A 22,537-nucleotide genomic window follows, 5' to 3' on the forward strand; every position below is an offset into this window, starting at 1 on the left:
GTGGTCCGGCATGTTTTCCATCTGTAGAACAGATCTGGCTAATTAATTCAACCATGATTTAGAATATTTAAGATCTGTACTAATTTGTAACTAATGTAGCTACCAGTTAATCTTCTGCAACTGCAGCCGACAGCATTTCTGATTCAGGTTGTGGACAGTTCTCGGAATCCCGAGATGACCCGGCTGAACTTAAAAAGGACAGTTCTGCTCCGAGAAGAGGGTTGGGGCAGCTTCTCTTTGTAGATTTGATGTAGTCAGAATGCTGGACACAGAAGGATCAGGAGTTTCTACCTGTCTAACCAGGTAAAGGTCCTTTTGTGACAGAGGTATCCCTTGATGCCAGATCTGGTAATCTTTAACGGCTGCTAAAACAGGTAGCTGAAACAACAGAAAAGCAATTTTATAGGAATGCTGGATTTTAACCTTGACAATTTGTAGATGCAAGACATTTGTGTTTAGCTTCTGTGTTTGGAATTGCTGACGATTCTCAGACTACACCCTGCTGGCAAATCACATTGAGAGCACCAACAGTGTTGTGATGTTGGAACCACAGTCATCCGTTTGGGCATAGCAAAGTTCCCACACGTGGGTCTGGAATAGTGGGTTGGTCATCACGTATTTGGCAGAGCCATCAGTGAGCTGCAGATTATGGACTAACTCATTGTCAGGGATACTCTGCTTCCTGTGCAGTTACTTGTCTCTCTCAGGGGTGTCGCCTTGCCTTTTGCCCGCACCACCCCCTTCCTCATTCCCACTGAACATTGAACAACACAGGCCCTTCGGCCCACAATGTGGTGCCCACCTCTAACCCTTTTACATAGCCCTCCATTTTTCTGTCATCCATGTGTGTATCTAAGAGTATCTTAAATGCCCCTAATGTATCTGTCCCTACCACCACCCCTGGCAAGGCGTTCCACACACCTACTACTCTCTGTACAAAAAAAAACTCTGGCATTCCCCTCCCTAAACTTTTCACCAATCACCTTAAATTTATGCCCTCTCGTATTAGCTATTTCTGCCCTGGGAAAATGTCTCTGGCTATCCATTTGATTTATGCCTCTTATCATCTTGTACACCTTTATCAAGTCACTTCTCATTCTCCTTCAGTCCAAAGGGGAAAGCCATAGAACTCTCAACCTACCCGCATAAGACATGCTCTCTAACCAAGCAGCATCCTGGTAAATCTCCTCGGCACCCTCTCTAAAACTTCTATATCCTTTCTATAATGAGGTGCCCAGAAATGAACACAATATTCCAAGTATTTCATTGGTTAATGTAGTTGCTGAGGGTTACGAGGGAGGATTAATTTTCTTTCTGTTTTTCAGGGCCCACCAGGGCCTCGCGGACCGCCTGGTGTTCCTGGGCTCCCGGGTCGGCCTGGTGTCTTTGGTGGGAACAACACTGGGCTACCTGGACCACCTGGCATGCCCGGAATTCCAGGAGCTCATGGGAATCCCGGGACACCCGGGCCAATGGTAAGTGAGCACTCTGAACCTCAATGCACCATTCTGACACAAGAATTTTGCTTTGTGTTGAAATTCCTTTAAAATACCAAAAACTCTAGTACAATAAAAAAAACCTTCATTAAATTTAGTGCCTCCAGTGTATCAGAAGAGAGATGAGATGGGTGGCTCAATTGCTTCGGTTAGTTTAAGAAGCGCCTTTTCGAACAGGAGAGGTAGAAGTTTTATTATGCAGAGATACAGCATCAAATTATGCAGTTTGGCCCACTAGTAGCCGTTAATGCTGCCTTTTAGCCAACCATTTACTCTAATCCTACATTCATCCCATTTTTTAAAAACGTTTTCCCCCATATTCCCATCAGCTCCATCCATCCAGGACGTCCTCTCTTCTCACTGCTGCTATCAGGAGCCTTGGGTCCCACACCACTAAGTTCAGCAGGTTATAACCCTTCAACCACCAGGTTCCTGAACCAGTGCAGAGAGCTTCTCTCACCTCCTCTCTGAAGTGAATCTACAGTTTATTGTTAACGTTCAAAGACCCTACAACTCATATTCTCAGTGATAGTTAGTTATATTTTATTTGCACATTGGCTGTTTGTTAGTCTTTGTTTGTGTGCAGTTTTCCATTGATTCCATTGTGCTTCTTTGTTCTACTGTGAATGCCTGCAAGGAAATGAATCACGAGGTAGTATATGGTGACTTTGACAATAAGTTTACATTGAATGTTGATGTTTGAAGCCAGGTCTCTGGCATTGTGAGGCAGTTTCTCATTCCAGAGAGTGGGGCCCAGGTAGGTGAAGGAAGCCAGTGACCTCGGAGTGAAGGAAACCGGGGTGGTTAAGGGGAGCAGGGGGGCAGAACAGGGACACAGAGGGTTTCAGAACTAAAGAAAGTTACAGAGAGTGGGAGGGACCAGAAAGACAATGGGGGAGGGGGGAATGGTTAGCCAAATGGAGGGGCAGTGAACAGATTGCTGGGTGAAGTTCAGTAGAGGAGGTTTAAATGAGTTTGTAGAGACCAGAGGCTGGAGACAGCAGGGAAATAATACCTTTAGAAATAACAGGGACTGAGATTTAAAATGGTGGTGTCCTTGGCCAGACACATCTGCTGATGTTTCCTTCTCCCATGGCAGAGGTGATCCTTCCAGTTCGTTGTAAAATACCTTGCACATTTTCGCAGAGAATGGTCACATCTGAGGGCTGTTCCCTCCAACACTCCTGCCACCACACAGCTTGTTAAAGCAAGTGGCACCTTGCCCGATGCTGGGCGGTGAAACACCATTTCTAGGTGATCCGGTTACCATGGAATCCACAGAGGGGGTCCTGCCACCCTGATAGTGGAGCCTGCAGTCTTTGTTTCGGGTGCCACGTTCTGTCGGAAAAGCCCAGTTGGGCAGACTTTGGCCGACACCCAGCTAGACATCTGCAACGGCTCTGGTGTGGCCCACACTGTCTGCGCACCAATCAGCAATGGGCTTTCACACTGCCTTTGGAAGCTGAGATCCCAGTTCAAGGTCCCAACTCGGGGATATGTCCGGGACACTAAGCACACTTCCCACTTCAATGTGATTGCTCCATCGCCTTCCACCCCTTCCCAATCAATCCTTCCCCTTACCCCTGTGACCAACACTGACCTCTTGCCTGAATGTACCCTAATCCTCTTCACCACACAAGGTCCAGTTCATTCCCTGGTTGTTCAATAGCATTCCATAAGACATAGGAGCAGAAATAGACCATTCAGCCCATCGAGTCTGCTCCACCATTCCATCATGGCTGATTCTGGATCCCATTCAACCCCACACACCTGCCTTCTCGCCATATCCTTTGATGCCCTGACCGATCAGGAAAAGATCAACTTCCGCCTTAAATATACCCACAGATTTGACCTCCACCACAGTCTGTGGCAAAGTATTCCACAGATTCACTGTTCTCTGGCTAAAAAATTTCCTCCTTGCCTCTGTTCTAAAGAGTCACCTCTCAATTTTGAGGCTGTGCCCTTTAGTTCTGGATACCCCCACCACAGGAAACATCCTCTCCACATGCACCCTATCTAGTCCTTCCAACATTTGGTAGGTTTCAATGAGATCCCCCCACAATCTTCTAAATTCCAGTGAGTACAGGCCCAAACACTCCTCATATGTTAACTCTTTCATCCCTGGAATAATCTTCGTGAACCTGCTCTGGACTCTCTTAAATGACAACACATCCTTTCTGAGTTATGGGACCCAAAACTGTTGACAATACTCCAAATGCGGACTGACTAGTGTCTTATAAAGGCTCAGCATTATCTCCTTGTTTTTATATTCTATTCCCTTTGATATAAATGCCAACATTGCATTTGCCTTCTTTACCACAGACTCAACCTGTAAATTAACCTTCTAGGAGTCTTGCACAAGGACTCCTAAGTCCCTCTGCACCTCTGATGTTTGAACCTTCTCCCCATTTAGATAATAGTCCGCACTATAGTTGTGTTTACCAAAATGCATTATCATACATTTCCCAAAACTCTATTCCATCTGCCACTTTGCCTATTCTTCCAATTTACCTAAGTCCTGCTGCAATCGCATTGCTTCCTCAGCACTACTTACCCATCCCCCTACCTTCGTATCATCTGCAAACTTTGCCACAAAGCCATCAATTCCATTAGCTAAACCATTGACAAACAATGTGAAAATTAGCGGCCCCAATACTGACCCCTGAGGAACACCACTAGTCACCGGCAGTCAACCAGAAAAGGCTCCTTTTATTCCCACTCGCTGCCTACTGCCTGTCAACCGTTCCTCTATCCATGTCAGTATCTTTCCTGTAACGCTACTGGATTTTATCTTGTTAAGCAGCCTTGTGGCACCTTATCAAAACCTCTGAAAATCCAAGTGAATGACATCCACTGTCTCTCTCTCGTCCACCCTGCTGGTTACTTCCTCGAAGAACTTTACAGAAACTGTGCTGACTTTGACATTTCATCATTAGTCTCCAAGTACCTCGAAATCTCATCCTTAATAATGGACTCCAACACTTTCCCAACCACTGAGGTTAGGCTAACCGGCCTATAATTTCCTTTCCTTTTGCCTTCCTCCCTTCTTATACAGTGGAGTGACATTTGCAATTTTTCAGTCCTCCAGGACCATGCCAGAATCAAATGATTCTTGAAAGATCATGACCAATGCATCTTTTATCTTTTCAGCAACCTTTCTCAGGACTCTGGGATGTAGTCCATCTGGCCCAGGTGACTTGTCTACCTTAAGATCTTTACCTGTTACTTTTTCTTTGTAATAGCAATGGCATTCCTCCTGATCCCTGACATTCAAGGACCTTGGCACACTGCTCATGTCTTCCACAGTGAAGACAGATGCAAAGTACCCATTAACTATATCTGCTATTTCTTTGTCCCCCATGGCTATCTCACCAACATTATTTTCCAGTGGCCCAATATCAACTCTCACCTGCCTTTTACTCTTTATATAATTGAAAAAAATTCGTCATCTTAGTGCTCCAATCCTACTGAGTTTACAAGCTACTCTTAAGCATGGGGTACCAAATAGACAGCTTTCCATAGTAATTTCTATGTCTCCCTGACCTCTTTTCAGGGCCCCTCTGGTCTACCAGGAAGAGATGGTGCGCCAGGCCTACCGGGCGAGAAGGGAGTACCGGTAAGCTTCTCGGGGAATTAAGCGGCTGAACTTATCTTTGGATTTTGATGGTCTTTCTGCTTACAAAATGTGCCTTTTACTTCCAGGGTGAGCCTGGTGATTTGGGTCTTCCAGGAGCTCAAGGTGCCCAGGTAAGGCCTGTATTGACTTGATGCTTTCTCATTGGATGTTTTAGTGCTTGGGCGTCATTGGGGGGGGGGGTCCATATTTCCCTGGAGCAGCGTGACCTTGCTCGGCCATTTCAGAGTCACATGTGTGTCAGGCAGGTTGAGGATTTATTGTTTCACTCCCATCTGAGGTAACACCTCAGGGTCTCGCATCTTCAGCCAAGCAGGCGGTTGAGACATGGACTCAGATCAGTGGTGCACTCCCTCAGCGCAGTACCTCCAGGCCAGTCACTGAGATCTCAACCTACAGTCCCGTCAAGATAAAAGGAGCGATTTTGCCCACTGGGCTGAGGCTTTTGAAGGGAAATCTGAAATGGCACCAGAACTGAAACTCTAAACCTGAGGCAGGTTGTGTTGGTGATAACCATTCAATATTTCACCCTCTTATTCCTTTCCTACTATTGCAGGGTCCACCTGGCAGTGTTGGGCCCCCAGGTCAGCCTGGTTTAGCTGGGTTGCCTGGACCGATCGGACCTCGAGGACCCCCAGGACCTCCCGGACCACCCATTCCCTTCTTCTCTGCTGGATTTGTAAGTTCTTGGGTGCCAAAGTAAACGTGGGTTCTGTCTGTCAGGGGCTCTGCGTGGCAGACCGAGGCAATTCAGTTCCAAGGGTGCCACAGTGGCGCAGCAGGTAGAGCTGCTGCCTCATAGCTCCAGCAGTCTGGGTTCGATCCTGACCTCCGGCACTGACTGCCTGAAGTCTGCATGTTCCCCCTTTGAGCCTGTGTGCTTCCTCCACGTGCTCCCACTTCCCAAAGACACATGGGTTGGCAGGTTAATTGCCTACTGTAAATTGCTCTGTGGGAAATAGAATCATATTAGTGTAGGTAGGTCAACAATGGACTCATTGGGCCAAAGGGCCTGCTTCTGTACTGTGGAGACTCACTGACCATTGAGAATTGATGAAGCATTTACAAAAACTTGACTTTTTAAATATCATTTCTTAAGTTGAAGACTTCAAAGGCAAATTCTTTATGTATATTGAAGGCAAAGGTCAACAGATTCTTAATTGGTCAGGGTATGAAGGTACATAGTGAGAAGGCAGGAGATTGGGTCTGAGAGGAAAATTGGATTGGCCATGATGAAATGACAGAGCAGAGTTGATGGGCCAAATGGCCTGACTCTGCTCTTATACCTTTCTTATGATCTAAAGCTACCATGCCCCTGATCTCAGCGTAAAGTTGTTGGTGAGCTTCCCACACGTGGGGACATAACAGACTGTACTCTGAGGGTACTTCTGGAATGCTGCTAGTCCCAGCGTGGTGCTGCACACAACGAGGGGACAGTGAGACGTCTCCAAAAACCTTCGAGCAAATGATTCCTCCCATCTCCGAAAGTACCCACTGCAGGATGTCCACCATTTTCTGCCTATCACCTCAATGTACATATGTATGGTACCATCTGCAAGCCGTAGTTTTTCACTCTACCTCTGTACACGTAGCAATCGTAAACCAGGTACCAATAATACAGTTGGCCAACAGATGCCATAAAGATCATTCTGGCACATTCAGTGCCAAAAACAACCTTGAATATATGCAGAATGTACGTCTCTCTGTCTCTCTGTCTCTCTGTCTCTCTGTCTCTCTTTCTCTCTCTCTCTCTTTCTCTTTCTTTCTTTCTTTCTTTCTTTCTTTCTCTTTCTCTAACTCACAATGCACACACACACAAACCCTTGTACACACACACACACACACACACACACACACACACACACACACTCATGAACACAAACATGCACCCATACACACGTAGGAGTGATGTTATTTCCTCTGGGTTGCTGTTTCATCGGATGTTACCGTGTGGGTGTATGGGTTGGCCTAGAGGTTGCATCGCGATGACCAAAACTAAGATGTAATAACAGGTTGCTTAACTGGGGTTCTGTGGCAATTGTGGTGACTTTCTCTGAAAGAAACCGGAAGCCACACAGAAGATCTGGTGGTGGGAGAGAGAGTGCGGAGGGAGATACGAAACGAAGGGAGGAATGGGCAATGAAAGCAATGTGTTCTTGATGGCAAGTGAGGCAAGATAGACGCATCTCTCCCCATTGTCGGCCAGATAACCGGAAGCCCTTGTCTTGTCTAATTTGTAAACAAACTATTTTAAGCCAGCCTGAGGAAGAGGGAAATGAATCTAATGATTCCATGATACCTAATAGCTCAGGGGCCCCTCATAAACTCCTCAAAATGAGTCACTACTGACTCTCTACTTATTTAGAGATACAGCAAGATAACAGGTCCTTCTGGCCCAAGGAGCCTGCCCTGCCCAATTACAGTCATGTGACTAATTAACGTACTAACCTGTACATCTTTGGACTGTGGGAGCAAACCGGAGCATCCAGGGCAGAACATGCAAACTCCTTACAGACAGCAGCGGGATTGAACCCGTGTCGCACTAACCGCTACCTACCGCGCCAGCCATAAAACTAGAAATGTCGCAAAGAGCACTCCCACAAATGACAGGGCGATCAACCTCCGGCCGTGTGTCAGATGAGTGGCAAAGGGTGGCTGGGTGGGACAGCGCTCTCATTGTTTGAATAAGCTGGAAGCTGGGCATTTCTGACACCCACCTGAGGGGCAGGGGGTGTTAGACTTCACATCTTAACTAAGGGACAGAAGCTCGTCAAGTCAGTGAGTTTAGTAATGAGTGCTGTCTGTCTACTGTGTGTGTGTTGTCTGAGTGTTATGTGTGCATTGTGGTTGTTGGTAATGCGTGGTGTGTGTGTACAATTTGTGTGTTGCTTGCCTGCTATGGCAGAAGATTTTGAAGGGTTGTACCCCTATTGGGTTATGATGGGCTCTGATGCAGAAGATAACGACGGGTCATATGTCTATCTGCAGGATGACGCAGAAGGATCCGGTTTCCCAGTAATTCCAGGTGTACCAGGGAATCGAGGGTTGGAAGGAATTCAGGTAACAGTAAAAGACTGTAATAAAATCCCTACAGTCCAAACCATATCAATCATAACTTTTCCCCAGCTGCCTTGCCTCTGCTGTGACGTGAGCCACCAGGGTCCCCACACCTCTGCCACTCAAGCTGAAACATTACTGGCTCCAGCAGAAAAAGGACTTGTGTTCCACAGTGTCAGGATATCCTCAGAGCACACGGCAATGCAGCTGGAAGAGACATTGCCTCCGGGCACCAGTGACCCCAGTTCAATCCTGATGCCTGGCTCTGTCCATGAGGAGTTTGCATGCTCTCGATGTGCCCACACATGTTTCCACCCACACCCTAAAACCTGAGGGCCTCTCTCAATTGCCTTTGGTGTGTGGGTGAGTGGGGTTCGGGGAGTAAAAAAATAAGGTTAATATAGTATCCGTGCATGGTGGTTAGAACAGATTTAATGGTCTGAATGGCTTGTTTCCATGCTTTAGGATTCTGATGCATCCTTCTGAAGCCATCTCAGTTGGAAGGCTGTGAGAGGAGCAGTCAATATCACTGAGATGGAGGTAGATCATCAGTTTCCGCCATGTCGCCTTTAGCCAAGATCGGGAACTTTGGGAACTCCCCGTCAGTTCTCAGCTAGAGGCAGAGACCGAACAAACATGGGTTGATCTAATATTGAAGCTCCCCTCTCCAGATAAAAACAGGTTATCATCAGTGTTCCAATTCCAGAGCAGGACTTGAACTACCACACTCTGAGTCAGAGGCCAGCATGGTAGACATTGAGTCACAGCCTGTGGCTTTCCATTTCAGTGTTCCTCTCATCCTGTTCTTTTTCCATTAGTTAAGCCTGAAGTCACTAATCTCTGCATCCTGACCAGCTTGCATTAATTAAGACCTGCATCCTCTGCAAAACAACCATTTCTCTGGTGGCTATCACTAGCACACAGCCAACTGCACTGAATTCATCAGTTGCTTCACGTCCCATTCGAGCTACAAGTCGTCACGGCCTTTATATCTCAAATTCCAACCTCGCTCTACAATCTCCTCCAGACTAGTAAATTATAGCCTTTAATAAAACAGGACAGAAATAACCATTTTGGGCAACTTTTGTTTTTAACAATGAATAGCTTTTAAATACTTTGTAACACTGTGTTTGATTTTCTTCTCCCAAAGGGAATCCCGGGAATGCCTGGAGTTCCTGGAGAAAAGGTGAGAGGTCACTTCTGCAGCCAAAGGAGCAGGTGGAAGGGCTTTCTTTCTGGGAGTTTAATGTTGTTGGATCCTGATGCTTTGCAATCCAAGGGTTCTTTGGAGTCAAGGATGATGTGTAAAACTTGTTGCTTACGATCTTTTCAAGCGTTCCAAGAGCTGAAAACAAACAAGGAAGAGTAGCCAAGAGAGCAAAGGGAAGATGAAGGAAAAAGCAGTCAAAGTTATTTAATACTCGGGCCAGAGATTAAACAAAAACTCCAGTGATAACAATTAACCTATAAAATAGCCAAATGTACGTGATGTGACACCAGCTCATGAAAACTAAGAAACTTCTAGAAAAATACAGAAGCAACTGTACCGTCACTGGAAAATTCACTGAACAATTACATGTATATAGGTGACTACATAAACATGCAAACAAGCGTCGTAAAGTTAAACCCCGGGAAAATAGCAATTCTGTACCCTAATCCAACACTTCACTTCCAAGGACTGATGTGTGTTTGCCCATTGGGGTGAGTTGCTCTCAACATTAGCAGTGAGAAGAGGGCGCAACCCTGATGGGGCGACCCTTGATGGTGGGTGCCACCTTCTCGAGGCAGTGGCTCGTGTAGATGCTCTCAATGTTGGGCTGGCAGTGGTTTCAGCATGAACCCAGTTGTGGTTTTTAATACCAGCGGAAGAGGGACTGAGGGAGGCAGCACCTTCCAATTTCCACAAGCTGAAGCACCTGCTTTGGTGAGTATAATGCAAGCTCAGCAGCTAAAGAGTTAAACTTGTCCTAACACTGCTAACTTGCAAGTGTGGCAAACATCGGACCTTCCCTGGCCAAGACTGTTACGCATCGAGATATACCTGGTTGAGAAGCAGAGTGGGTAGGGTCGGCCATGACTGAATTGAAATGTGGAAGAGTCTGTCAGGGTTGGGTGGCCTTTGGTGCTTCCTGTTTTGCTGATGGTTTGCTTACTCTTTCCCTCATAGGGCGAGCCAGGACCCAAAGGAGAACAGGTGAGTCCTAACCGTCACTAGACCGGCAGTAGTTGCCCTCCTGTGTTGCTTTACTGTCCATAAGCAAGAATTGCCATTGAGCAGAAAGCTGCAGTGGGCTGTGACCAAACAAAGGACACTGATGCGATGGTGGTATCAAGCAAGCCGGTCTAATAAATCCACCAGATCCTCCAGTGCCTCTTCCTCAACCACGTTCTTTGGCGGCAAGGTTGAGGCAGTGACTGCCACTGGGTCTCTTACCATCTGGCAGATGGCTTATCCCCAGTTTACTGATCACCATTCAGTTAACCGTACTGTACGTGGCTAAGCCCTGTCTCCTGCTACTGACCTTCAAACGCGTCACTCCTGACGAGGCCATGCCACTAACAGAGGCCAGGGTGGCTTTGTTGATGCAGGGAGCTGCAGCTAGGCAAAGCAATTATCTGTGTGTTTGCTTTGCATACGAGTTTGAGAAACCACAATATAAAATTAAAACAAAAATCACAAAATGTTGGAAAGACTCAGCAGGCCAGGCAGCATCTGTGGAGAGGAAAACAAAGGTTCAAATCCAGAACCAAAACAAGACGGGGAAAAGATTGGGGGAGGGTGAGCTAGGGAAGAAGGGTTGGTAAAAGGGATAAGGTGAGATCAGATGGATTCATGGTAGATGCCAGTATATGTCTGTGTACTGTGTTGGAAATGGTGAGGCTGTGAAACCTGTTCCACAGAAGAGGCCAGAATATGCAAAGAGAATAGGAAATAATGACCCAACAGATATTTTCTTAATGTTCAGGGACTGAAAATTGCAGAGATGTGAAAGGGTTAGGGTGCAGACAATAGGCTAATGTTAAAGGCCAACCTTCTAATTAGCCTTTAACTTTCTCGGGAGTTGGAACACGCAAGAGTGATGTTTCACTGGGATACAATTTTGGCCAGGCCTTGGTTAGAGTACTGCACTCAAGTTCAGGAAGGAGACACTGTTCTTGCAAGGCATATGGTGCAAATTCATCCGGAAAATGGGCTGTGAAGGATTACTCCATGGAGACTGGTTACATGAATTTGCATTCTAGGGAATTCAGATATCTGATACGGTTTAAAATAGATGAAATCAGATCCACAAAGAGAAATACTGGTGTCTTGTGAGGGAATACTAACAAGAAAGAGTACTCTTAAAAATAGAGCTTATCTAGTTTAGAACATAGAACATTACAGCACAGTACGGGTACTTCAGAACACATTGTGGTGTTAAGCCTTTTAACTTATTCTAAGATTAATCTACCCCTTCCTTTCTACCTAACCCCCAATTTTTCTAAAATCCATGCGCCTATCTAAGAGTTTCTTAATGCCCTAATGGATCTCCATCTACGTGAAGAATATTCCACGCACCCACCACTCTCTGTTTAAAGCATTAACCTCTGGTAACTCTCCTATACATTCCTCCAATGAGCTTAAAATGATGCCCCCTCGTATTAGCCATTTCTGTCCTGGGAAAAAACCTCTGGCTATCTGCATGATCTATGTCATTAACTTGTACACCTCCATCAAGTCACCTCCTTTGCCCCAAAGGGAAAAGTCCTAGCTGTTTAACCTATCCTCATAAGGCATGGTCTCTAATCCAGGCAACATCCTGGTAAATCTCTGCACCCTCTCAAAAACCTCCACATCCTTTTTATAATGAGATAACCAGAACTGGGATGCAATTATTTTTTCCCTCAAACTTTCTTAAGAATCTCAATGGCCATGTGGGTCATTTGATCTTTATCTAATAGATCTTTGAAGTTATAGGGATAAAAGAAGAGGTAAAGATGATAGAAACACACATGGGCCAGGCTCTAATCCAAGGATTTCCAACCTGGGGTCCATGAACCCCTTGCTTAATGGTATTGGTTCATGGCATAAGTAAGTTTGGGAACACTGCTCCAATCAATGGCACAACAGGCTCAAAGGATCAAAGGGCCTGTTTGCGTGCTGTGAACCATTTCTGCATTGGATACTGGCACAGTAATTTTGTTGCTAGATTAGTTTTCTAGAGAACCAGACCATTCATCTGGCAATGTGGGTTTGAGTTCTGACAGTTTAGTTTTGAACCTGATGGAAGTGAAACACAAGTAATTAAATGAATCCAGAATAAAAAACTTATTGGTCTCAGTGATAATCCTCATGAGGTTTCTGCATTATTTTCTCAAAATGCCCTTTAGGGAAGCAAATCCGCCATCTTCACCCTGTGTAGGTTGTGTGAGACTTCAGGTCCAAGCGATAAACGATGAACTGGTTTTCTCAGTTCAGAGGCAATTAGGTATGGGCAGTAAATGTCAACACTGAGTCTGCATCAGTGAGCAAACAAACAAATGTTATACAGAGCTTTAGTGTCTGAGCGATAGATACAGGTAAGAAAGTTCACCACAGTGGCTGATTTTAAGTAGCCTTTCCTGATGGCAAAGAGACAGATATATATATAGCATGTAAACAGTCCTATTGAATTCCTGCTAAAAGTCAATCACCCATTTACACTAATCCCATTTTATTCTCCTCACATTCCACTAATTCCCCACGGATTCAACCATTCACCAGTTTAGAGTGGCTAATTAACCCACCAGCCCTCACCCCTTTGGGATATCTGGTGTACATAAGAGAATTAGTAAGAATCTATTTTTTCCAGGGTGGGGTATGGAGAACTAGAGGACACAGGTTTAAGGTGAGAGGGGAGAAATTTAAAGGAAATCTGAGGGGTAGGTTTTCCACACAAAATGCGGTGGATATCTGGAATCAGCTGCCAGAGGAGGTGGTAAAGACGGATATTAGGATAGGAAAGCCATTGAGGGACATGGGCCTAATATGAGCAAATGGGTTTAATATAGGAAGGCATCACAGTCAGAATGGATGAGGTGCACCGAAAAGGCCCAATTCTATGCTGTACAGTGCAATGATTCTATGGAAATGGTGCACCCAGGCAGAACACACGAACTCCTCACAGACACCACCGGAAAGCAGCATTGAACTGGGATTTCTATAGACACCACCGGAAAGCAGGATTGAACTGGGATTTCTATAGACACCACCAGAAAGCAGGATTGAACTGGGAATTTCTATAGACACCACCGGAAAGCAGGATTGAACTGGGATCTCTATAGCGCTGTGGTGCAACAGCTCTACTGGCCATGCCACTAGCCTCCATAAATCTTTATATTAACTTTTATTAACATAACACGGTATTAACTCCTTTAGATTTTAACTCTGACAGCAGAGGTAAAGTTAGTTTCAGGGGAGGTTTGCATTTGAGTGTTTGTTCTAAAACTCAGTGACTTTATAAATGGTGTTTATTCACTCTCATTACCACAAGGTTGAAGTAGGAAAACAATAATAGTTCATAACCAGTATGAGACTATACACACATTCACACACCATTTTAATTAAAAGCTTTGCAAAGCAAGCAGGAAATCCACCTACAGTTTCCCTTAAATATTGAGATGCGGGGAAAATGATAAACCTTATAATCAAAAGGGATTGGAATAGCATTACATTTTTTCAGCTGAGCTGTTAACTAGGTGGAGAGAAAGTAAGACCTTCTCAGTGTTATGGTGCTTCAAACCAAGCCACAGCCAATTGAGTACCATTCAAGTATTCCCTCTTGTTTGAGGCAGGAAGCATGACAGATAGATTATCTGCTGTGAGATCCCACAAGCAGGAATCCGATAAAGGCCATTTTTAGCTAGCTGATTAATATTAGCAGACATACTGTGTAGAATTCCACTGATTTCCTTCAGGATAGTAACGCCAAGAGTTTTTTTTCTGTCGAAAGTCTCATCCACAAGGTGAAACTTCCAGTGGCGTAGCATACACCTGGTATAGCATTAAGGTTTGTTTGGTTTCGCTGCTCAGTCTCCGGTGTGGGACTTGAGCCCACAATGTTCCGACTCGGTGATAACATTTTTAACCAATTGGGCACCAGTAGGTGACACTGAATACGGTGAACTTTGTGACTTACCCTTGTTAACAGCAGTCTAAATTCACAGTTTAAATTACCTTTTGTTTTCCCCAGGGAATTCCAGGGGCGCAGGGATATCCAGGAGGAACTGGCCTGCAAGGATTTCCAGGTCCTCAGGTGAGTAAGTAGTACTGAAAACAATCACAGAACCATCTGAATCCTTCTCAACGGCCAGTGATCCCAGTGGAAGACACAGGAAATATAAACCAGCAATCCCCATGGTCAATGACCAAGGTCAGCAGGCCCCATGGACGAAGGCTGGTAACCTTACCTGGTCATCGAGACTCCCCCTGCTCAGTAAATCCCAGGGTCAGAGGACTGTATGACTCCAGAGTTCAAAGCCCCATGACCAGCGAGTCCTGGGGTTGAGACCAAGGATCAAAGACTGAAAGTCAGAAACCCAAGTCGGCAAGTCTGGAGATTGGAAGCCCAAAGTTTGCAACCCTGCAAGTCCAGAACAGGGACTGGAGGTTGGAGGGCCAGAAGTGGTGGTGAGCAGTTCCAGAGTTGGAGGCCCTGTCTCTGTCAGTGAGTGGGTGGGAGGGAGGAAAGATTATTTTCCTGTTGTTTGTTTTGTTTCTGTTGTTGTTGTTGCTTGTGTTCTGCTGAATATTATGGGCATGCTCTGTTGGCACCAGAATGGGTAGTGACTCTTGTGGGCTGCCTCAATGCATTCTTAAGCTGTGCTGGTTGTCAACACAAATGGTCACTGCAGGTCTCGATGTACATGTGATGAGTAAATGAACCTGAATCAGAATCAGAATCAAATGGAGTTTATGGGTGGGATTGACTGGGGGAAGGGCCTTGTCCATCTGAGGTTGATAGTGGGAATAAAGGGGGCCTTTTTTGGTTGGCTGCCAGTGACTAGTGGTGTTCCTCAGGGGTCAGTATTGGGACCGCTACTTTTCACATTTTTGTCTGAGATTTGGATAATGGAATTGATGGCTTTGTGGCAAAGTTTGTGGATGATACAAAGATAGGTGGAGGGGTAGGTGGTGCTGAGGAAGCAATGCGATTGCAACAGGACTGAGACAAATTTGAAGAAGGGGCAAAAAAGTGGCAGATGGAACAGTGCTGGGAAATGTATGATGTTGCATTTTGGTAAAAGGAACAATAGTGTTGTCTATTATCTAAATGGAGAGAAGGTTCAAACATCAGAGGTGTAGAGGGACTTAGGACTTCGCAAGCCTCCCAGAAGGTTAACTTACAGGTTGAATCTGTGGTAAAGAAGACAAATGCAATGTTGGCATTTATTTCATGGGGAATAGAATATAAAAGCAAAGAGATAATGCTGAAGCTTTATAAGACACTAGTAAGGCTGCACTTGGAGTATTGTCAATAGTTTTGGGCCTCGCATCTCAGAAAGGATGTGTTGTCATTGGACAGATTCCAGAGAAGGTTCAGAAGGATGATTCTGGGAATGAAGGGGATAACATGTCAGGAGCCTTTGGCAGCTTTGGGCCGGTACTCACTGGAATTTAGAAGAATGCGGGGGGATCTCATTGAAACCTATGAGTGTTGAAAGGACTAGATAGGGTGGATGTGGAGAGGATGTTTCCTATGGTAGGGTATCCAGAACTAGAAGGCACAGCTTCAAAATTGAGGGGCAACCTTTTAGAATGGAGGTAAGGAGGAATTTTTTAGCCAGAGAGTGGTGAATCTGTGGAATGCTCTGCCACAGATTGCAGTGGAGGCCACGTCTGTGGGTATATTTAAGGCGGAAGTTGATAGTTTCCTGATTGGTCAGCGCATCAAAGGGTACGGCGAGAAGGCAGGTGTCTGGGGTTGAGTGGGATTCAGGATCAGCCGTAATGGAATGCTGGACTCGATGGGCTGAATGGCCTAATTCTGATCCTATGTCTTGTGGTCTTATAATGCAGAGCTGTTTCTGAAAGATTTTTAAACAGGGAATCTAAAGAATAATTAATTTTTAAAATGTTCCTCTTTTGGCAGGTGAGGACTCTTGACAGTTTTAGATAGCGAGCATTCTTCACTTCTGCTAACTCTCAGCCTGTGTATCCATGTTGAGCAGGAAGAAAGGGCTGGTGGAGACTCGAGCAGATGAACTGGCAATTAGTTAATTATTGTCACATGTACTGAGATAACAGTGAAAAACTCTTTCGTAAGCCATCCATACAGATCATTTCTGTATACAAGTACATTAAAGCAGTACAAAGGAAAACCAGTAACGGAACACAGAATATGATGTCATGGTTACAGAGAATGCAAGGACCACATTGTGTGATCAAGAGTTCATCTTTATCTTAAAAAGAGGTCCATTCAAAGGTCCTATAATAGTGGGATAGAAGCTGTCCTTGCGCATGGTGGTGCATGTTTTTAAGTTTTTATATCTTCTGCCCAATTAATCTCTTTGGTGCGCGGTCCTCTACACACTTGCTAATGAAATCTGTGGCAGCAGTGACATATTCATTTAGACTGGCCACTGAGTCCTTGTCTATGAACCAGTAAACGGACTCAGAACTGGTGCTTAGAAGCTCTTCTGTTTCCTCACAGCAGCTCTGTACGATTTTCTGTGCTGTACCCTCACATTTTAATATCTGTTTGTACTCGGGGAGAAGGAACACGGCCTGATGTTCTGATACAGCAGAGTGTGAGCGGGGGATCGATCAGTAGACGTGTAGCAATGGCCAAGGATGTTTGGGCCCCTGGTGCGACAGGAGACAGGCTGAAAGTATTTTGGTGGCGCGCTCTTGAAGTTCGCCTGGTTGAAGTCACCCGCCATGAAGAATGCATTTGTTACATTTCTTCCACAAGTAGGTGGACACAGGAAAACATGGCACTTGTACAAAAATCTGAATGCCAAGCACTTTATGGCCAATGAAACACTCATTTTCATGCAAAGCAAAGATCATAAGCAGCAGCATTTAATAGTAACTGCATTGTCCATTCGCTGGCTTTGCTGGTTTAGGGACAGATTTTAGCCAAGTTATTGAATGGAGCTCAGCTCCCCTCTGAATGATGATACTGGATTTTTACCTGTGAAGGAAGCTGGGGCTGCAGATTAATGTCTGTTCAGAAAATCAGTTCTTCTAACAGGGCTGCACCTCCTCTGTACTCAGCGGGAGTAATGAGCCTGGATTTATTCATGTGTCGGCTGACTACAAGGTGATCAATTGCATTAAGCTGCACACCCGGGGTTTTCAATCTGGGATAAACAAAGTAGAAGACAAGATCAGGGCTTTTCTTAGACTGACCACTGTTTGCTCTGTTGTGCTTTATTGTGAAATTTTATCGATTTTCCATTTTTTTAATAAGATATCACCTTAATGAATTGTTTGGTGAACCGTTTTTATTCACGAAGATAAGTAATTTGTGTTGGCATCATAATGGATCATAGATATGGAGACAAACAGCACAAAAACAGGCCCTTTGGCCCATCGAGTCTATGCTAACCATCAGCCACCCATTTACAGTGTTCCCACATTCTCATCAGCGCCCTCACTGACACTAGGGACAACTTACAGCGGCCAATTGACCAACTTGTCACTGGGATGTGGTTGGCAACCAGAGCAGCAGGTGGAAGCCCACCAGGTCACGGGAAAAACGTGCAGACTCCGGGTAGATGGCAGGTGGCACTGGAGGTCAGGACTGAACCCAAGTCTCTTGTGCGATGAGGCAACAGCCCTACAAGCTGGCTGGGCACAATAATAAAACAAAAGGCACACACCTCATAGGGGCAAATGAATGGGAAGCAAATCTCCTTTATGAGGAGCTCCTTGTCCAATGTGTTGTGGAGATGACAGAGTACTCGCTGGCTGAAGGGAGCCCTTTGTGGCTAGACAAGTGTACCAAGCCTACCGTCTTCCTGTTGCAGCTTCTCGGCGGTGTCCTGTCCTGACCATCCTTCCTCTGACAACCTGTTCCAGCTGTCAGCGTGATCTGTCCCAGTTGTTGTTGAAACAAGGGACTTGCAAATGCCAAGGAAGAAAATGTCTTTGACACGTTCCTGAAGCATTCTGAGCTCGGATGTTGACTTCACACTGCTTCCTGCTAATGGTTGCTGTGGTTTCACTTGTTTTGAAGCACTGATGCGGTTATAATTCTGAACATCAATCAGGGTGTCGCAATGCTGACTGAATCATGAGCTTTCACATCAGCTTTATTGCTTCCGGTGAAGCCAATGGTCAGAGATCCAGGTGATTAACCTGTGCATTCTTTCTTCACTCTGGGTGCATCCACCCAAACCAACTAGAAACCACATCCTTCTCTAAATTTTATTTTGCTGACAATTTGAGCCACACCACAGAGAAGGAGGACATTAATAGAACTACTCAGTTGATTCCTCAACCCTCCAGTGTATGTAAGAAAATTCCTTTTGAATCTCTCTCCACTGCCTCCGGATTGTGATATAAAATCCTCCATGGCTCTGTTGAGAGTTATCTTAAGCTGCTGGCATCTTGCCAGCACCCGTTACTGCTAAAGCACCTCAGAATATTGAACTCTTCAGCCAAGTCTCCCTTAGCCTGCCTCTTCTTCTCTCCAAACAACACTTCTCTCTCCAAACAGCTCGTGAGTTTCCTGACTGCAGTCACTCTGGCACATCTCCCTGAAAATCTTTCTGGGGACTTGACGTACTTTGAAAAGATTGATGCTTCAATTCTCATTCTCATTCTCTCTCTCTCTCTCTCTCTCTCTCTCGCTCTCTCACACACACACACACACACACACACACACACACACACACCCACCAGAGATCTACTGGACAACAACAGACTCTTCCTCACTGCTTTCGTAACTGGACTTTCGAAGGAATCAGCAGTTCTTCATTATAGTGTTGGTAGCTCATCAAACAGATGATGGGTAGCTGCCAAAGTATAAGAAATTAATCAGAAGGTCAAAGCACAGCAAGTGTTGGGAAACTGAAACCAGGAGGGAAAAAACTGTAAAAGAAAGGTTGTATTTAGCTGTGCAATAGCTATATTTTTGGATAAGTCCAGTGATTCCGACCAGTAGATGAAGCTCTAGAACTTAAACTTAGATAAAAGAAAATGAGGAGAAATGAAAAGCTAATATTGGTGTAAAAGTAGGCTTGAGGATTGACACTGAAACATCATCTGGGTCATGTACTGGAGTCTCTCGGGCAAGGAATCCTGTTGACCCTCCTCCCAGCCACGTATCCATGTGACTCCAGAGTTTTGCTCCCTCAAGTGGCTCGGCGAGGACCGGTGGTGGGACTAGGCATTAGATGTCAGCTTTGTCAGCAGTACATCTCAAAAGACTCTCAAGGCTCCAGGCAGTAGGATAACCCAGGCTTAAGGTGTCCAGCAGTTTCTAGTTTTTAGCTGCAGTTGATTCTGGATGAAAAATGTTTGGTGTGAAGAGTGGTTGTACCCTGGTGGAAGTTGTACTCCGTTGTAGGGAGGTTGGCTGTAGTCTGCTGTAGTGTGGTTTTACAGAGGTTGTACTCTGAGCTGTAGGGAGGTCGTACTCTTGTGCTGCAGTGTGATTGTGCTCTTTGTTTACTCAATGTCGAGGTTGATTGTAATTTGAGTTGTAGGGAGGTTGCGTTCTATGTTGAGGGTGGTTGTATTCTGTGATGGACTTTGGGCATAATGTCTTAATCACTTTCTTCTTAAGGTCGTTTGAGATGAGGATGTTCTTGAGTGATCAGGAGGAGAGACAGACTTTTAGGGCATTACTTGGGGTTAGGTTTCACTGATAGACGGCGATGGGAGTTTGATTCAAAATGCTTCTATTACAAAACCCTGATCATTGCCATGACTATCGACAGTACTGTATGTCTCCATGCCACAGAAAAACACAGACTAACGGTAATCGCCAATCAGTGAGATTTGCATTTCTGCAGCACCCTTGAGAGTTAGAGGTTGTCCCAAGCACTTCACAGCCAGTACAGTGTGCCTGGGGTGTCATGAAGGAAGCATGGGGGCCAATAAAGTCCAACAGACAGCAGTATGTTGATAACCATAACACCTGTTTTCGTGTTATTAGTGTTGGGACAATATTGGTCAAGGTTCCCGGGATAATCCCCCACCTCCGCCATGTCATCCTTTACGTCTACCTGGGAGGGCCAGCAAGGTGCTGGAGAAGCACCTGTGACCGTGTGGCCCTCTCTAGGTACCACAGGAGACAGACAGCTTGGCATTGTTCTTAGATCCTTGGTGGTGAGAGTGAGACTGCTTATCCTCTAAGGCAAGTTATTGGAGGTGCAGATATGACATTTAATCTATTTTAACCAAATTTGTTCTCTCTCTCAGGGTCCAAAGGGTGTTAAAGGAGAAAAAGGCATGAAGGTGAGGATCTTGGCATGTTTTTTCCACAGCTGTCAATGTAGATTGGATTGAGCAGACAAGGGGTCCAGGTGTTAAAATATTAGTAGCACTAATTTTCATTTACAGCTTCAGTTGTCTCCAGTGTTTGTTCACAGTCATATATCAGTCCCACAGACAACAATGTGATAAGGAACCATTGATTTAGTGTTGCTGGTTGAAGAATAAGAATGTGGGACACAAGAGATTCCTGTCAGCCTAATAAAGGCCACCTTAAAAAGGCCTCTTTGTACCTCAGACAGTGTTGCTTTCCCTAAGAACTTGACTGAAATGCTAGGATGTATGTCGAGTGTCTTTGCTCCGTCTGGCTACCCAGTGGCCACCATTTTAATCCTACTTTCCTGTTTTTAAAATTTTATTTTTATTTGGATGAGGTATTCACAAGTAATACACAAACTTTTTTTTACATATATAACCTTTTCCATTTTTTATGTGAGTAATTCAGTATTAATTTATACATTCACAAGTGCACATTGAGATAATATAGAAAATAATTAGGCACTCAAATAGATGTTTATGTGCGATTGTAATTCCACTCTTTTAAACTAAATAAAGATAATAGTTGTTATAAAAATATTAATAATAGTGGTTGAATACTAATTTCCATGTATCTCTTCTGGTCCATTTCTTTCTGGTCCAAAATTTCCCCAGATCTTTTGCTTACTTGTGTTAATTCCACATTTTCCAAAAAAAACAGTAAACATTCGAGCCAAGGGTGCTTATGTGAACACTATTACTATGTTGGTGAGACAAACAGCATAAACCATTAGGAGAGTCATCTAAAGTCTGCTCACTCTGGGGTTATAAATTCAATCCATTTATTCCAAATTTGATAAAATTTTTCCTTTTGAATTCTGAGAGAGTAGGTCATCTTTTCCATTTTAACTATTTCCAAAATGATTTCATGCCAATCTTCTAATGTAGGTGATGTTGGATTTAATCACTTTCTGGTGATTGATTTCTTACTTGTCCCTAAAAGGGCCTGCAGCAGCTTTATATCTTTCTTCTGTTCCAAAAACAATACATGCCCCAAGTAGAGAGTCTCAAAGTTCAGAGGTATCTGAATCTTAAATACCTTAACTAATGTTCTGTGAATACCTCCCCAATATAAACTTAATTTAGAGCAATCCCAAAAAATATGGAAATGATTTGCCTCCTTGGAGCCACACCTTCTCCGACATGTGTGTCTTTATATTTTTCCTGGAATCCTACTTTCCATTCCCTTTCCGACATGTCGATCCATGGCCTCCTCTACTGCCACCCTCAGATGCGAGGAGCAACACCTCATACTCGATCTAGGTAGCCTTCAACCTCATGGCACATACTTTTGATGTCTCTAACTTCCAGTAATTTCTCCTCCCTCCCCCTTCTCTCTTTTGCCGTTCCCCATTCTGACTGACCTCCCTCTGGTTCCTCCCCCCTCTTCTCTTTCTTCCCTGGTCCACTCTCCTCTCAATCAGAATCCTTCTTCAGCCATTTACCTGTTCCACCTATCACCTCCCAGCCTCTCACTCCATCCCCATCCCACACCCACCTACCTTCCCACTTACCTGGCTTCACCAATCACCTGCCAGCTGGTACTCCTTCCCCTCCCCCCACCACCTTATTCTGGCTTCTTCCCCCTTCCTTTCCAGCCCTGACGAAGGGTCTCCGCCCAAAGCATCGACTGTTTATTCCCCCCCATAGATGCTGCCTGATCTGCTGAGCACCTCCAGCACCTTGTGTGTGTTACTTCGGGTTTCCAGCATCTGGAGAATCTTTTGTGCTTCAGGTGCATTCGAAGATCTGAAGGGGTGGGGGAGGTGGACTCAAGACCACATTCTGCCGACCCAGAACAGTGCACGGGCAACTGCTGATCTGCACTGCCAGTCAACCAAACACTGT

At 45.0% G+C, this 22,537-nt stretch overlaps 1 protein-coding gene across 3 annotated transcripts in view; it reads left to right on the top strand.

Moving 5' to 3' along the window:
• Positions 1-22,537, top strand: part of col18a1a (collagen type XVIII alpha 1 chain a) — a 291,702-nt gene that overhangs the window by 232,626 nt on the left and 36,539 nt on the right. For all 3 annotated transcript variants that reach the window (XM_063051689.1, XM_063051687.1, XM_063051688.1), the window contains 9 exons: positions 1,326-1,475; positions 5,050-5,112; positions 5,199-5,243; positions 5,687-5,809; positions 8,119-8,190; positions 9,338-9,373; positions 10,355-10,381; positions 14,400-14,462; positions 20,582-20,617. In XM_063051689.1, the coding sequence (XP_062907759.1) occupies positions 1,326-1,475; positions 5,050-5,112; positions 5,199-5,243; positions 5,687-5,809; positions 8,119-8,190; positions 9,338-9,373; positions 10,355-10,381; positions 14,400-14,462; positions 20,582-20,617 (615 nt within the window). The remainder of the gene's footprint in view (positions 1-1,325; positions 1,476-5,049; positions 5,113-5,198; positions 5,244-5,686; positions 5,810-8,118; positions 8,191-9,337; positions 9,374-10,354; positions 10,382-14,399; positions 14,463-20,581; positions 20,618-22,537) is intronic.

The sequence above is a fragment of the Mobula hypostoma genome, chromosome 6 (assembly GCF_963921235.1).
Source record: "Mobula hypostoma chromosome 6, sMobHyp1.1, whole genome shotgun sequence".
In the NCBI taxonomy this organism is placed as follows: Eukaryota; Metazoa; Chordata; class Chondrichthyes; order Myliobatiformes; family Myliobatidae; genus Mobula; species Mobula hypostoma.